Source organism: Aulonocara sp. 'chitande type north' Nkhata Bay, linkage group LG11 (assembly GCF_057382095.1).
Source record: "Aulonocara sp. 'chitande type north' Nkhata Bay isolate Kocher_YH1m ecotype deep benthic linkage group LG11, A_spYH_male_GT1.1, whole genome shotgun sequence".
NCBI lineage: Eukaryota > Metazoa > Chordata > Actinopteri > Cichliformes > Cichlidae > Aulonocara > Aulonocara sp. 'chitande type north' Nkhata Bay.
In genome coordinates this window covers 30297359-30314288 of record NC_141354.1, presented here as the reverse complement: position 1 = coordinate 30314288, position 16930 = coordinate 30297359, and the positions used below count along the sequence as shown (strand labels likewise).

Sequence of the window (16930 nt, the reverse complement as noted above, 5' to 3'; positions counted from 1 at the left end):
GAATTGTTCCAATCACTTTAGAAACAGCCGTATGTGTTTGACGACGATTCGTGTTTATGGCTTGTTTTTGCCCGTCCTGCTAAGCAATGACCAGAGTTCAAGGTTAATGAGCAATTATGGAGCCGTGCAACAAGTAAAGGTTATCATTTATAAATAACGAATGCAGGAATGTTGTGAGAGTCATGTTGATGAAAAGAGTAAGATACCGCTAGTGATCCTTAGAGCCTGTCTGCATTTTTGACATCCTACAATATGATAAATGACTTTGAAAAAGGGCTCCTTGAGTCCACCTATTCTCTTTTGTTTTCTATTTTTTTTTTTTACTCTAATAATTCACTGTAGTATAGTTTGTTTGTATTCTTTTTCTTTGTTTTGTTTGTTAATCCACGCTAGCGAACATGGGCTCATCAGATTGCTGGGTTATCTTAAACAGCCGCTAGGTGGCGACAAATGCAAATGAAAGCGGACTACTGATAATCTGTTTTTACAAAAATCCCCTATAAAATATTGTCACTGGTCAAATAGGACTGAATAAATTATAATGCAGAGCAGTAGATACATCAATGCAGTGTAATTAAGATACTTGTAAAATAGGTTATTTCTTTATTTTATATATATATAGTCCCTACATAAATCCAGTTGACAATTTACCAGTACAAGCAAATATAGAAGAGACATTATTATTATTATTATTATTATTATTATTATTATTATTATTATAAGCTGGATTGTAAGCGTACAGGAAGAAAGGCCATATATGCCATATATGTTTCGGCCTCTCCTACCGTGCAGAGGGCGGAGCCTTTTGTCCAAAACAAAGAGTGCAGGAAACCAGGCTGAGCTACTACAGAGGAACTGACTCCTGTAAAAGTCTGACCACTGGGGAGTTTCTCTTGCAGGTCACCAATAAAGCGAAGACTCCGTGGAAGCGGTAGGTGGAAAATTAGCCAGATTAAAAAAAAAAAAACTAGCATATTTCGTCTTATCTACAGTGACTGCTGTACCGATGGACTTTCGGTTTCCATAATAACCGGTGCTTTGATTGTTGTCGTGCAGCCTGGAGGTTTTAAATGTAAAGAGCTGTATGGTGTCTACTATGTTTTTGCTTGAAATGAGTACAGTGGCTGAAGTAGGAAGTTTATTTGTGTTTAGTCCTAAGGAGGAGCTCACATGGGTGAGGTCTTCTGTAGCTGTGTAGTAAACGCCTCCCCTCTCTTCTCTCGCTTTCAAAGCTTTATCCAGCCGAAAGATGTTTGCTCTGGCTACCAGAAACTTTGTGGAGGAGGTGGAAGATAACGGGTCCCTGATCCCAGTGACCAGCCTGAATGACACCATTGCTCTCCTGACGGTGGTGGTGAAGCGCAGGCGTTTCTGGTGCTGGCAAAAGTCCAAATATCTTCCCACTGATTTTAATCTCAATGATATACTAACAGGAGACACACCCATAAAGCCAGGTAAACCTCAAAAGCAGCACGAAAATGGCCGCATGTGTCACAGTTTACTCTCCCGAGATCACAGAAATTTGATTTTTTTTTTTAATATATTTATTTACCTTTTGCAGTTGTGGTTGAGACAGACTTCATCAAATACAGTGGGACATTTAGTGACAACATTCAGGGAACTGTGGATGCAAATTTTTCCAAATACAGCATTAAACTTCAGGGTGAAGACTCATCCAAACTCCAGTCATCTTTTGGAAGCTTGAAGAAAGAGGAGATTGATATGCAGAAGTTGCTGCAAGACTCAAAAGACAAGTTGGTTCACAATCTGTACCTGGTGTCACATGTAAAGTTGTTTCAAACACTCTAAACATCACCTGCCGATCAGCATGTTAAAGATCGCATTGGTGATCTTTGTCCAGCTGTAAAGTTTCACACAAAACACGATGCCCGGTTGAATATTAACGCAAGAAAAGATGATGTAGGATAAGTCACAATAAAATTTTGTTTCCAAGAATGTTCCTGGTGAAACTCACCACATTTTTCTTGTGTTAGGGTTCTGGACATGTCCCACTGTCTAATCCAGCAGACAAAGGAGAAGCAAAGACGGGTATTTGGGATTGTAAAGGATCGTATTGTAACCACTCAACCCTGTTCAGTCATAGAGGAGGTGCAGCAGGGAGGACAGTGTGGGGGAAATCTGAGCACCTGTGGCCCCAAGATGACTAAGGTACAATATCAAACCTCGTATCAGACCTAATAGTTGCTGGTATTTAGGGTTCGGTCAGTTTTTAAAGTTGCTAATACATTCCTATATTAAGTCAATAAGCTAAGTTCACAATACAAAATTCATAGGTCCTGTTGCCAGGTGAGCAATACATGTGCTGCTTTTACCCGGATGAGTTTCAGATCTGCGTGTGCCAGCTTTGCGTGTACATTTTGAAAGCAGAAGAGAATAAGAAGAAGTGGAATAAATCTTGCCCACTATGCATGAAACAGTTGCATTGTGGTTCCTCTTCAGAATTCGGGTCCTTCATTTATCCTCGGTTTTTCCTCTTCATTTCCAGAAATCAAAACTGGGAATTTATTGTTTATGTTCTAGCTACATACAGTACTGTGCCAAGGTCTCCAGACAGACTTGACATTCAAGGCTCTTCCTTGGATGTTGGCTGCCTTTTTTTCTGTTTTCTGCCAGGATGATCCTACACTGCTTCAATAACGTTGATGTCCGGGCTCTGAGGAGGCCAGTCCTTTTTGTCCTCCACTGGTCCAGTTTCCTTAGATTTTTACTGAGATGTGCCAAGCCTTCCACTAATAGCTCTTGGGTATCACCCTGTGTATGTCAAATTGTGTTATCTTTGATATATTTCCTACATTTAACCAAAGAAATGGGAACAGATTATGTGCTTTAACAGGCTGTTAGTAACAAAGTTATTATAGGCTTTTTTTTAAATTAAAGATGGATTCAGTTGTAAATGTTAAGTGGCTTAAAAAAAATAAAGTAAATAAATAAATAAAATTCCTCTGAAGGGTCAGGTATAAGGATTGGAATGAAAATGAGTGAAAAAGCAGCCAGTGTCCAAAGAAAAACTATCAAAAGACATTCAGAAAGCCTGGAGAACTGTTGCCTAAGACCACTTTAAAAAAAAAATCACAAAAAAAGTGTGACTCCTTGGACCTAAAACTCAAGACCTTTGCAAAGTACTGTAGTTAAAACTATATCTTATATTAAATTCCACTATAACCTTAAAGAAAATATTGAATCTTTTAATAATTCTTTAAAGTAGATTAATATTTGTGACACTCACTGAGGAATTTTGTTGCCATTTGTTCTGATTTGGTGTTCCTGTTTCTTCAGTTTTTATTGAAGGAGAACGCAAGCTTGGGCAATGACAGTGACATTACCATGGAGATTCCTACCAACACTCCAATAGCCTATAGCCTTATAGAACTAAAGATCAAACACGATGGACAATATGGTGAGAAGTCCTTCATTGTATTTGTAGAGTAACTGTCTTACTTCATGTTAATTTAACAAGAACTGATAAACTCAAAGTTATATTTAGTAATTGCAGGATCAGCATCATTAGTTCTAGGCTATTGTTGGAAATATCCATGTTCTGTCTCCTTGAACTATCACGTGCATTTTCCACAGAGCTGTGTGTATTGTCAGGCACCAATGGAGGCTTTGATAAAGTTGATGGTACTGCTAGAATGAAAGACCAGCCGTCTATTTCAGGAGCTCCTGCACATTCATCTGACAATAGCTGCCTTCAACAAGGTAAAGCACTGTTTTCGCCTCAGATTTCTTACCTTTTCCAGCAAAAAAACACACGATTGCATGCAGAGAAATGTCCTGCACACCAGAGCTGTAGAGCACATCAGGTTAGTATTTGTTTCTAAGGTTTTGTCACCACAGTGGAAAGTTTCCATGCATTATTACACTATAACTGAGCAACCGAGATCAAATGTTAGACTGAAAATGAGAGCATGTGATTGGCTAGTCTGTATGACGAGTTCTTATATATTGCATTCTGCTCTTTCCTCCGTGGATAGCTTCTCTCTCTGCTTTTCATTCTTTCCCATAACGCCAGAGTTATGGATATATCTGACAGCTCTGTGTTTTTTTACAGTGTTCCTTATGTTCTAAAAAGGACGCTCCTACAAATACTTGCAAAACTAACTGTGTCCACTCTTTGCAACAGAGCCTTGAATTTTTTTTTGGCCTTAGATTCTTTGAAAAGGGCTCTATAAAAATACAGGTTATTATTATTTTTAATAATATTATTTTTATTAGTAGTAGTATTAGTATTAAAAGTCTACCGTTGGGATTTAATATAGAGGTGCAGTGTTAGTTTTACAGCTGAAAGGTGTGAACGCGGATATTTTGGTGGCTAGCCTTGTTGCCTATTCATATTTATAGGAGTTTCATCTTGATAGCACAAAATTTAAGGAGAAACATACAATTATACTTCACAAGGATTTGTGGCATACAGTTTAGCTCTAAATTTAATGCTGTAAAAAGCATGTCTTACTTTGGTTTGAGGATTTTTGATAGTTGGAGCGTTCATTTATTGGGAACGAGGGGGAAATGTTATGAGAACTGGGTTTCAGGTTTTTGTCACATTTCTACATAAAGCTCGGTACATAATTAAAAAATCTCTGCATGTTTTTTCTCAGCAGTGCGCACACAGTTATTTTCATATAGTTTCCTTTTGATTAATGCCAGAATCTTAAAATATGTAATATATATTACCTTTACTTGTAGCTTCATGGCCACAGTAATATTTTCATTAAGACAAGTATGAATCAGGATATGACTATAAAGGGTTTTGTGTTCCTCTACACATTGACATCACTCACTCCGTCATACTCCTTCATTGGGTGTGCTCGTTTTTCAGCCACTAATTTGCGCTGCTCTAGGCATGTAGTTATTGAAATGAACCAACTACATATTTGTATATAAATCAGCACATTATTAGTAAACTATCCACTTTCATGGGTGTACTTTTGTTAATGCAGATTCTTTGGCTCGTTGGCAAAAAATGGCATTTGCTTATTCTGTGTTGCGCTCCAGCAGCACCACACCTCTGCTGTATTCAAGTCAAAGGGTCTCAAAGATAAGAGACCTTGCTGCATCTTATCAGAAGGGTGTTAAACGTATTTGTAAACACAGTTTTGACCTATATTAAAAGGGTACAATACAGTACAGTTTACTCTTTAGTTTGCTATGGAAGTTATGTACTGACTGTATGATTTTATTGGGTGGAATTTTGAATCAGGACTTAACCTGCTTGGAATAAGCCAAGATAATAGTTTTGCATTCACTGGCCACAGCATGCATGCGTGTATTGACTTTTTTTTTTTAAATAGCATGTATATACACATGCAGTGTTTTATTAGCTTCTACATATTGTTGTGGTTTACATCATCATAATCTCAGTTAACCTTTTTAACGTGCTCCGGGAGAATGTTTTATCTTTGACAGTGAATGACAAACTGTCCTTATTTTTCTGTCTTCAGAACTAGACCAACTGAGCGATCATTTCCAGCTGCTTTCAGCTCTTCCGGCATCCACCAGGTCCGCTCTGCTACAGCAGATTACAAAACTTTTGCAGGACCAGATCACCATTAGTGCACTTCAGGATGTGGTAAGAGGAACGAAGAGGTCTGGGCACTGGCACTGCACATTCACTAAAAGAAAATGGACATAATGAAATTCAGTTCCGTTCCGTTTAAAGTCTGACCTGTCTCCTTCTCTGTCTCAGCTAGAGCAGATGTGCGTGGATAAGGGATCTGCCTCAGTTGACTTTAAAACAACAGCGTCTCAAAAACAGAATTTCCAGGCAATTCTGGATCTTTTAGAGCAGTCTAGTCAAGAGGAACCAACTGAAAAAAGCCGATCCACATCGCTTCACACAGCCCTTCACCTCTTAATCAGTGCATTGGATGGTGAGAAAATTTGTACTCTACAGTCATTACTTGTGGATTTCTTTTCATATACTAGAGACCTAGTATACCCACTTCATGCACACTGCAAGTTCTAAAAACTTAATGCAGGTTCCTTCATCATGCGTCTGTTTTGTCTTTCAGAGATGACAAATGATTGTCTTGCTGCCTTGGAAATGTGCTGCAGCCCTGCAGTGTTGGGGATATTGGAGCTACTGGTTAGTAAATCCTCTTTTTTATAAAATGGCACAACATGTTAAGCAGGTGTTTCTTTGTAAATTAAACATTGCACATTAAGTCAGCTGCCCCTTATGAATCTCTCAACACCTGTTCCAGGTGCAGTGTGCATCAAAAAATGGAGAGTTGCCTCTGAGCGCCGAAGCGTCGTCTGTACTGACAGAGGCCATCTATGGAAAGATCGAACATCTGTTTGCCTCCTGTAATGTGTCCCTGCGGAGAAATGGGGACATGGTGAAGGCAGAAATAAACAAGCAGCCAGGAAATCCTCTGGTCCTGTGTATCGTGATTCGAAGTCTTGCCTCATTAGCTCAGGGTGTTTGAACTGAAACCTGCTTTACAGCCACCAGAAACAAGTGTCACAGTGGAATTAGGTAAATGGAAACATGTAAATAATTCTTTTTGTTATTTTAATAGAATATTTTAAGGGGTGCTACATGACCAAGAAGTCATTCTAAAAATACTGAATACTTGATCTGGACTCATATGTGATTACTCAATGTGTTTAAAAAAATAATAATAATAATGAATTAATAGTCAGACTTGATTTTTATGTGAATAAATATGCAAAATTGTATCTATTTTTTTGTAACTTTGGCAGTTTCCTTCAAATAAAAAATGATTTTGAGCTGTTGTCTGATTGTATAAAAAAAATTATGAACCATATTATAAAATTATCATGGGTGTGGTGCTTAGCACAATCCTTTCCCAGCAGAGGTTTCGGGTCTGTATCCCGGTTGAAGCCTCCCTGTGCAGAACATATTCCTTGGAATGTGAGATTATATAGTCGTTACAACTTAATTCACATCTAAGTGCGCAAAAAGAAGCGATAACCTAAATATGGTCATCTCAGGCACACAGCTTGCAGCAATATCCCTATAGACAAATCTATTATGCTCCTGGTTCTGATTATGTTGGGCATTCTCATGGGAAAAAAAAACATGCTTTGTCTCTCAAACTACCATCATGTTTTATTATTAACATCTTATTAACAGTATATAATTATGTCATCATCACTAAGATTGTATTCAAATCAATTGTTCTGAGCAATAACTGTTTCTCAAACGTGGACTGATCACATTCTTTGACAATATTATAGCAGTAACATTTCAGGTTATTTTTACTCTCAGATCAATTATTAATTCTCCAATGAGCTCCATCTTCAGGATCTTTGACGCTCATAACACAAACCTCATTCTGCACCACCCTGGCTTGTGTACATTTAAACTTTTTGTGTCATTTGCTACTACATACACTTTTGATTTTTAATATGCCTGAATGTAGCATGTTTGTCGGCAAGTTTGCTTAAAGAAACACACCTAAAACACAGCGGATCATTAGAAAACACCAGTTATTTATTTGACATCTGAAAATACATCTTATGTGAAATCTTGTAAAATATAATTTTATAAGTAAATATGAATTTTATTTAAAACTGTTAAATTTTAGTACATATCACATCAAAAGGGATGTTTCACTGAGGTGCAGTACCCTGTTTGAGAGTCCTGTGGAAAGTCTTTCTTTGAAAACACAAACACAGCAACAAATACTCAGAAACATTTACATGATCCAAACGTCTGACACGGAGTCAGCGTATTTAATGTAATATCTTTCGTGCTTGAGTTAAAGAGCCATAGGTAAACACTACAGGATTAGTTTTCTTCCTGTACAACTTCATACAGTGACTGGCAAATCGTTTTCCATTCATTAAGTTTGGCTGAGGAGTTAAATGTTTGCCTCCAGGAGGAAAAAAGGTCTCATATATATGACACTATTCTACACGAATGACAAGTCTGTAATGACAGAATGAGATGAGAAACTGGACGCATAAGCACTGTAAACTGTAACACTGAGGTATTATTCTTTTCAATGAGCGAGCCCTCATTTTTATGTAGAATAAATACAACTTAACTGATCTTACATACAGATGTAACATTAAAAACTGGGTTTGCTTTCAAAAGCATCTGACACGAGTGCCAGTACTCTTCCAATCCATGTGAGTAAAAAATATCATTTAAAAAATACTTGCCAATAAATAAGTACACTTCCTATGTGTTGTGAATTGCATAGTGTGCTAGAAAGGAATCTGGCAATTCAGGTTAAGGTGACTGTGATGCAACTTTGTGTGAGACCAAATTCACACAGGCTTGACGTCCAACACTTACTTTGTGTGCAGCACAGTGTTGAATCCCCTTTTATCCTAAGCCTGGCACCTCCAACAGCAGCTTCTCTCCAGTGGGGGGTAAAATATCAGTAGACCCAGCTGACTGGAACCCACTGTGGCTCTATGATTAATTGCTCCACTGCTTCCTGGAGCTTGTCAAAGGCTTTGTCCAGATTGTCATTAACAATAGTCAGGTCAAAGTAGTGGCTGTATGCCCGGCGGATCCTGGCGCTCTCGTCTACAGTCTTCTTCAAATCATTCTCCTGTTACAGAAAATGGATTAAGCCCATTTATAGAAGGGAAGCCACAGCCATTACAGTGACAACCACTGTAAAATCCCACCATCGTATTTAAGAATGTTTCATCGGCTTAAAACTTACCGTGAGTAGTTTGGTCGTAAGTCCAGCATCTACCACAGCTTTGTGCATAGCTCTTAGTGTGTCCAGCTCAGGAGCAGCAATAAATACCACAAACGGCATAAACTCAGCAGTCTTCAACACTTTCAGGGCCTGGGCATAAAATGTGATGTCACTACCAAAGCTTTTAGGAAAAGCAGATCCAGATATTGAGTGCGTGCATCTTTGACCGACCTGAGGGTTAACATCTAGGATACAGGTACGGCCGGCAGCCACCACTTCATGGATAGAGTCGATCTTGGTTCCATAAAGGTTGCCATCGTACTCGCCGTGCTCCAGATAGCGGCTCTCTTTGATGTCCTTCTCCATCTCTTCCCGTGTAACGAAACAGTAGTTTTGCCCATCTTTCTCCTCTTCTCTGGGACGGCGTGATGTAACTGAATGTAGAAGGTAAGAAAAGGCATTTCATGCAGCCTGACGGGTCTAAAGTCTGAACATTTCGGTGGTCTCAGGTCTATGTCTCACACATGCACGCACTCACATGGGACAGTGGTTCCATATCTCAGGGGATTCACGACAATAAGCCTGTTCTTTAGGCTCCGCCTCCCAACTCCCTGAGCTCCAATCAGAACCAGCGTTTTCCTTTGGAACGGGGGCATCCTGGCTACCTCTTCATAGGTCTGCAGCTCGTAACGATCAAACTCTGTTGAAGGCGATACAGAGTCAGTACTGTGTCACCATTTAAAAAAATGTAAATATTTAAGTGCGAAAACCCTAAAACTGCAGGTAATACACACCTGCATTCTTGGTAGTGAGGTACATCATTTTTTTCTTTTTTTTCTTTCCAGTCAGAGTCCCACAGAGCATCCCTGAGTCAAATGCACAAAGTATTAGTGCTCCGCATTTTGGTGCTGAAATCTAACCTTCATTAAATCTATACAAGAGCAGCTGGTACGGTTGGAAAGAGTCATACTAACCTGTACCTGACGTGTCCCAGTCTCTCCTCACAAAGGCTTTTCTCTTCTCCTCCAAGACCTGACTAGGGATGAGGCCAGTGGCTCCACCAACAACTTTCCGTGCCTATACAGGGGTTAGAGTAGTTGAGAGATGCTTCAGACTCTTAATTTAAATATATAGAAAGAAAAAAACTATTTGATGGTTATTAATCTTTTAGAAAGCTGTAGATTCTTACAAACTGACTCAGAACTCGCACCAAGCAGCACTTTCGCCATTGGGGAGCAGCAATGGCTTTAGAGTTCTGCAGTGAGTCTTTGATGTAACCTATGTAAGTGGCCAACGTTGTTGCCAACATTCATGGTTGTGTGTAGTGTATTATGTATTAACTACTTTGCGATCCTTGTGTTTTACATATTGTGGCAGCCATAAATTTCCAGTAATATGAGCACACTCACCTGCCACCAATTGGGGTCTTCCTTGTTGACTACATGAATCACATCTCCTCTGGAGAAGGCCAGACCCGCCTCTTTACAAGGGATCAGGTTATCTGTGGCTGGGTTGTAGTTGAAGTGTGACTTCACATAAACCTGCAATTTAACAGAGGTGAGGTGTAAATCTGTACTGTGACATTACAACACTTAATTAAGCTGCAAAAAAACTACATATGTCTCATGACTCTTGATTTTGAAATACAATATGAAAGTAAACCTTCTTCTTTCCCAGTCAGAAGTCAAAAGCCTGAGTGAGTTGGACCACATACAACTCTTAAGTGTGAACAGGAAGAAACATTTTCACTCTTACTAACAGTAGATAATTTATCGTCCTCAGTACAAAGTACCAATAGCCTTATGATGTAATTTTACCTAAGGCTTCTCAGTGTCAGCTGCTATGTGTGCTCCATTGAATAAAGTGGTGCATGTCCTACTTGGTGTGTGGAGTGTTATTAATAGATTCCCATGGGCTCAGTTTTCAAGAACCTGGTATTCAGAGATCACTCAGCTCTCAATCAATATATATTATTCATTAGAGCACAATTTCAGAATATATTATTGCAAATCAAATCAAATACCAACAGCAAATATTAAGGTGCATTTATATGACTGAATGTAACTTAATATTATATGAAAAACTCTAAAACTAAGAAAAATGTCATTAAAAGCAATTCATCTTGCATCCAACTTATTAATTAAACATCCATCCACCCATTTTCATCCGCTCATCCAGGGCTGGTCGTGAGGACTGAAAAACTAAACTAAGATTATCAATCACCTCCAGGTGAATTCAGAAAATGAAACCTCCTTTTTCTGTACCTGTGGAGGTGCTGGTGTGTCTTTGTAGCTTGGCAGGACCTTGAGTGTAATACTCCCGCTGCAGTCCCTCAGCAGCTCCTGGAGCACATGTGGGTCGCTGCCGACCTCTCGACCATTCACCTCTCGGATTATGTCCCCTGTGTGCAGCATGCCTTGCCTGTCAATTGAGCTTCCGTGCAGGATCCGGGCTATCACCATCTCTCCTCGCACCACGCGGAATGTCACCCCCTGAAAGAGAGTAAGAGTCAATAAAGTACTGTACATCCGCACTTCATAAATCATAGAGGAGGCCAGTTTCATGCGTTGGTCAGGTTCCTCTAAAAGATGATGATTAACTATGTAAGGCTGAGTCACTGCATCCTAACAGATAGTCAGTGAAAGGGCATGTGTAAAACTCTTTGCAACTTAACAGGAGTGTTTACCAATGCCTTGCTAACTCACCAGTGGTTCCCCAGCTTTCTTCTGGATGCCAATCATCCTGACAGCATCAGCTGGCATCAGTGAACTGGTCATCATGGAATTACTGTTAACTGCAGTCTGCGATGTTTCATAGCACTTTGCAGCCACTTTGTCATGAGCTTCTATCAAACACTAAGACAGAAGAAGAAGAGAAAAATACACACAGAAAGAAATGACTTAACAATATGTTTCTTGGAAAAATGAAAAAACACTCCAACATGCATTACATGAATTACTATGAACAAATGAAGACAAACTGCACTGCCAATAGACTAACTGAAAAATATCCCCAAGCAGTTACAGACAGTGAAGACAAACAACATTAGATTTACTCAAACAGTGCGTAGGAATCCTCTCAATACTCTCCGAAACAAATTAGTTGATAGTAAGAAAGCGAGACCAGTTAGGTGAAGCTTGCAGACAGGTAAATCAGAAGAAATGAGGTAGGGGTTGGAGAAGCAGCTCTGGCTTCCATTTCCACTCCAGTAAAAAGCCCCACCCCGCCACTGAATAAGACTTAAGGTACCTTGAAGTGTGGCTCCTGCAGGATTTTGACAAGCTCAGCAGCGGCAGCATCCTTATCTGTGAGATTGTTAAGGGCATCCAAGATCTCAGTGACAAGCTGAACATTATCATCCCGCACGGCTTGTAACGCAACTTCCTCCAGACGCTCATGTGCCTAAACACAGACATGTCCACCAAAAGAGTGTACACAGCAAGTCAATGTTTGTATCAAGCATGAGGTAAATTTGGTTAGCCTTACAAACTGTGATTTTATAGCATAATAACATTCCCAAAGCTGCAATTACCACTTGATGTTTTTTCTATATTTCTGCCAAGCAGCCAGATTACACTTTAGATCCACTCAGTGGACCTGTTTGTTCCACTGAGTGGATTTATAAAGTTTGAAAACTGTGGCGTGAAGGTTGTGATTTTAGGAATTTGGACTATATTTTGCACATGTGGAAGCATGGGGGCTTGCAAGTTGTTAAGAATGGACTATGCCATTATGTTCCTCAGCCAGAGTTCTGAATGACTTCTTAATACCATCTTACTAACAAAAACACTTCCATAATTGTCATAATTCCATAATTTAATCCATAATTGCACTGGCTACAACAGCAGGCATTCATAAAAACCCACTTGCTGATATTTTTATTGAATTTTAATATATCCAAACATTTTAAACAACTCAATAACAAAAAATATATATATATATCACAGTGAATTACTTTACCACCTACACCAAGAACAAGCGGGCTTTGTTTCTGTTAAACTATCACTGTGATATGCAGAAGAATGAAGGAAAATTAAGAGCAGAATATAAAGTAACAAGGGATTCAAATCCATTTAATATGATTGATGGGCCATCTGTGTAAAATAGTGTATTTTGTTTTTTTAAAGCTACAAACTCTTGTTACAAAATAAGGACAAGAGTTTCTCTTTGTGGACGGTTTTCTATAAAAAGCTGTCTATTTATAGTTATGGTAGTTAAACCTGATGACCTCAATCTGCACTGGAGATATTTTTTTCAGAATGTTATGTAAGCCATTTGTTCTTCATGCTGTAAGCCTCTTTATTTGTGTGTCAAATTGATTGATCTAATTTTAAGAGGTTTTCTGTTTTTACTTAAGCTTCAACATGAACTTAAATTTGTGGTGATTAAATAAAAATAAAAATACAAAAAAGCTGTGCTATACAGCCCTGCAGAGAGTAGACCTTTGTGTTTTACTCTTCCGATGACAGGAAGGGTATTAGATTGCAGTAGCTAGATTTCTGGTAACTAACTTAAATGTGGACACAAGAAAAAGACACACAACAAGTAATCAGTTCATGTGATTACAACTCTTGCACATAAAGCATGAATTCCCCATTTCTCCCGTCTCCACACATGGTAAATGGTAAATGGCCTGTATTTGTATAGCGCTTTTCTAGTCCCTAAGGACCCCAAAGCGCTTTACACAACCTGTCATCCACCCATTCACACACACATTCACACACTGGTGATGGCAAGCTACAATGTAGCCACAGCCACCCTGGGGCGCACTGACAGAGGCGAGGCTGCCGGACACTGGCGCCACCGGGCCCTCTGACCACCACCAGTAGGCAACGGGTGAAGTGTCTTGCCCAAGGACACAACGACCAAGACTGTCCAAGCCGGGGCTCGAACCGGCAACCTTCCGATTACAAGGCGAACTCCCAACTCTTGAGCCACGATCGCCCCACACATGAGAAAACACCAGCTACAATTCACTTCCTCTGTCCTACACAGACTTCTAATCTACTTCACTTATAGCTAACAGAAAAATCGACCTGATGAAATTATGGTGAGATGTATCTGTGCATGTGTTTGTAGGAAGTGGAGAACAAGCAAACAGAAGTGGTTTCAGCGAGTGCACAACATACCTTAGCAAGGGAACGGACGATGGGGCTCTCCATGATCCCTCTGAGGAAGATGAGGTCAATATCTTTGGCTCCTGTGCCTGATGGCATGTCTCTCAGGTTCTCCAGCACCTGTTGCATGGCTGTAGAAGAACAGATAAACTTAAATGATTTAGCTAACCATTTGCCAACTGCTCTCTTTACTTCTTTTAAGCTCTAAAATGAACTGCTATGTAAAAACAGAGGCAGAAATACTAGTGAAAAACCAACCTCGTGACCAGCAGTAATAAATATAATTAAAATTCAGAGCCAGTGGAAAACTATTTCAGTATACTACGAATGGACAAGGCAAGAACAACAAGTGGGGAGCGAATCAATGGGCCAATTCAAAGAACATTGCTCATTTCCATTGCAACAGCAACAAGGACGCACGGTCACCAAGGAATTGTTTCACTAATAGCTTTGTCTCGTAGTGACTAGTGACACAGGTCAAATTATTATTATTATTTTACTTCTAGCAACAAAATTAATGCAACATCTTGCTTGTCACCAAGAAAGACGTAGCAATAAAAACACTTGTCATTTTTTTCTCTTTTGTTTATATGAGGAGTACAACACTGAATTAAAATGTAATCTGAACAGATGAGCCTGAAACGTTTTTATCAAGAGAACCATGTATTAAACATAGTTTTTTCTACATTTTTGTCCATAAAAAAGAACAAATGGAATTGTTGACAGGCGGCCAAAGGCACCCCCACAACTATCTCTGAGAAGTGGGCACAGTACCATTCAAATGGTAATTAAATGGCAAATATGGTAAACAACACTGCTGCAATTCCTGTGCAAAAGGCTAGTCGGGGACTTTGTCTCTTACAGCTTACCTGAGCCAGACTTTGCGTTGGCCACAGTCATGTTTATTATTCCACAGCTCAGGATGGTGAAACTCCCTAAACACGGTCAAAAGCCACCCAATTGCTGTTTACAGAAACCAGAGCAACTGGAGAGCTGCAGGATGTAGGAAACCCACTCGAGTCAGTACAGTATCACACTAAACAAGCCTTTTTCAATGATTAGAATCAAGCCTGCATTTACTGCTGTATGAGTGATAAACAGATGCAGAACGGAGAGCAATTAGAAAAGAAAGCATTTGTTGGTCTTTGTGTTTTATGCATGTTAGCACAAAGGGCACTCATGAATTAAGCAGATGACAAAGAGGGTGATTGAATGACAAAGGATGAGTCTTCCATCCTTCTGGCTAAAGGTTGTGCCAGCCACACACAGAGAGGGCCCTGGGGATTTTCTGTGCAAACACGGTCTCCAAACAGAGTGAGGAAAAAAAACTCTCGAACTCCCTCAATACACAGTAAGACAGTCGACTCAGGAAGCCTTGTTTGACTACAGATTGTGAACTGTATAAACATAAATGAAACACTGTATTCTAGCTATGCACTATCAACAAAAGCAGCAAAACAACCATGCTGACCTAAAACAAATACCAAAAAAACATGGCAACAACTCACCTAGTTACTGATTTCAGATCATCAGTGCAGCAGGCCAACACCGAGCCCCACGTTTTCTAAAAAACACTCATCTGGTACCTCTGGACTAATGAGAGAATGGAGGGAGAATAATCAGAAATTGAGCAAGACCGTTTTAACACCATTATAACTATCAATAAAAGCAAATCATGATAAATACGCAACTCCCTACCCTTAGGGTCCCTTTATTGTCCACACTTCTCCTGCCCATTCAATGTTATTGTAATGCAGTCATTGTGATTGGCCAAGATGATCACATGACCACTGTCTATTTAAAGAGGAATTTTATTTTAAAGCTTAAAGGAGTCAAATTATGGACCTACATTTTATCCGATTTAAAGTAATCAAAAAATAAATCATGTAGTAAAACAGTTATAATTTGTATGGGACGCGTGATTTTGGTATATTATATTTACATTAGTTAAATATTCTGTTTTACTTCTCAATTACATTTTTCAGTTGTTTCGTTTGCATTATACACAATATATTCTACGTAGGGCAGACAGCATTTCGTTGGTCCGTATCCTTAGCATTTGAATAAGGTAAATGTTTAAACATTACTTCAAGGAAAATAAAACCTATGCACATCACAGCTGTTCTCATAAGAGTGTTCTCTCTTCTTTCTTTAAACTCCTGCAGCACTTCTTAGAAGAAGCTGAAATTGTCACCAAACCTCAGGCAGGACGAGTGACTTATAAATGTGTTCTCTGCAGCGGTTAAATTAACTGATGTCAAGCTACACACGCACTGGGCACGTGTAACCACTTCAACGTCAGGTAGCTTAGCTGAAATGGTAAGTAGAAGCCGTGAATACTAATTTTGGCGTTAATTACAACGACCAGTTGCTGGTTGAAATAAACTAAACCGTAGGTCTCTACTCTCAGGGCGTCTTGTCATTAACACCAGAGCTCGTGCCGTGTCCGTTTGGATCTCATATGCGGGCGAATTAGCAGCGCTAACTAGCAACTACGAGTGGCGTGCGCTCTAAGTTTTATTTTTGGCCGACAAATAATACTAATAATACATAATAACAGACATGCCAGCAAAATTTAAACAGGCTAGCTTCGGTAGTTAACGCTCAGTTAGTATCGGCCCTTGCAGCAGAGAAGTAAAATCAGCTAAAGTTAGCTTTGTAGTAGCTAATAGTAATATGTGGCTCATAGTAGCTACTTAACATTAGCCAGTGGCACAGTGAAATCCGAGAAACTACTAGGTCCCGTACCGTTACATAGCCTCACATAAACAAATGAATGAATGAAATATACTTTACCCAGTTAAATCAGTTTCCAGTCAAGCTTTCATTCTTTTCTTTATTCCGGAGTTTTATAATTCGCCGATCATTCGCGCACGAATAAGTTGTTACTGCGTTTTCAGAGTGCGTGCCTGCATGCGCCCCTGCTCTCAGTTCCCAGTCCACTCACGCACTGCTAATGTCATCCAGTGCCGTTCAAGTTATATCTAGTGCAGCGAAAACCCGCAGTCTTCTCATATAACTTTCTGTTACACTAAAATAAATAACGGTAGAAATATTAAGTAGAGTAAATGTTTATGTATGAAAGTAAGCTGTAGCAAAGTTGTTGCCCTCTTCAGATTTTTATGACCCCGTTAATGTACTTTTTGTTTTGTTTTTGACTAAATG

At 39.4% G+C, this 16930-nt stretch overlaps 2 protein-coding genes across 3 annotated transcripts; one reads left to right on the top strand and one right to left on the bottom strand.

Moving 5' to 3' along the window:
• Positions 1–798: 798 nt before the first annotated feature.
• Positions 799–6747, top strand: gsdmeb (gasdermin Eb). The gene is made up of 10 exons (XM_086312010.1): positions 799–931; positions 1233–1454; positions 1562–1754; positions 1995–2169; positions 3298–3418; positions 3595–3720; positions 5463–5590; positions 5708–5891; positions 6033–6106; positions 6225–6747. The coding sequence occupies exons 2-10, from the start codon at positions 1250–1252 to the stop codon at positions 6447–6449; spliced, it is 1431 nt and encodes a 476-aa protein (XP_086168136.1). The 5' UTR covers positions 799–931; positions 1233–1249; the 3' UTR covers positions 6450–6747.
• A 707-nt stretch (positions 6748–7454) lies between these two features.
• Positions 7455–16612, bottom strand: pals2a (protein associated with LIN7 2, MAGUK p55 family member a). Of its 2 annotated transcripts, XM_086312006.1 has the most exons (13): positions 16562–16612; positions 15274–15358; positions 13778–13896; positions 11898–12050; positions 11354–11503; positions 10913–11140; positions 10058–10189; positions 9623–9725; positions 9443–9514; positions 9187–9348; positions 8880–9082; positions 8670–8798; positions 7455–8552 (listed from the first exon to the last, which is right to left on the bottom strand). In XM_086312006.1, exons 3-13 carry the CDS (start codon positions 13892–13894, stop codon positions 8376–8378), a joined length of 1626 nt encoding a protein of 541 aa, XP_086168132.1. In that variant the 5' UTR covers positions 13895–13896; positions 15274–15358; positions 16562–16612; the 3' UTR covers positions 7455–8375. The 2 variants fall into 2 exon arrangements, with proteins under 2 accessions (XP_086168132.1, XP_086168130.1); XM_086312004.1 differs by lacking the exons at positions 15274–15358; positions 16562–16612 and adding an exon at positions 14635–14758.
• Positions 16613–16930: the final 318 nt, after the last annotated feature.

Bases quoted from the DNA above. Each gene is read 5' to 3' on its own strand.
- gsdmeb (XM_086312010.1), top strand. From the start codon at position 1,250: ATGTTTGCTCTGGCTACCAGAAACTTTGTGGAGGAGGTGGAAGATAAC. The intron at 1,455-1,561 runs GTAAACCTCAAA...TACCTTTTGCAG, and splicing joins AGACACACCCATAAAGCCAG to TTGTGGTTGAGACAGACTTC. The intron at 5,892-6,032 runs GTGAGAAAATTT...TTTGTCTTTCAG, and splicing joins CTTAATCAGTGCATTGGATG to AGATGACAAATGATTGTCTT.
- pals2a (XM_086312004.1), bottom strand. From the start codon at position 14,665: ATGACTGTGGCCAACGCAAAGTCTGGCTCAG. The intron at 13,897-14,634 runs GTAAGCTGTAAG...GTTCTTCTACAG, and splicing joins CAACGCAAAGTCTGGCTCAG to CCATGCAACAGGTGCTGGAG. The intron at 9,726-10,057 runs GTGAGTGTGCTC...ACCCCTGTATAG, and splicing joins AAGACCCCAATTGGTGGCAG to GCACGGAAAGTTGTTGGTGG.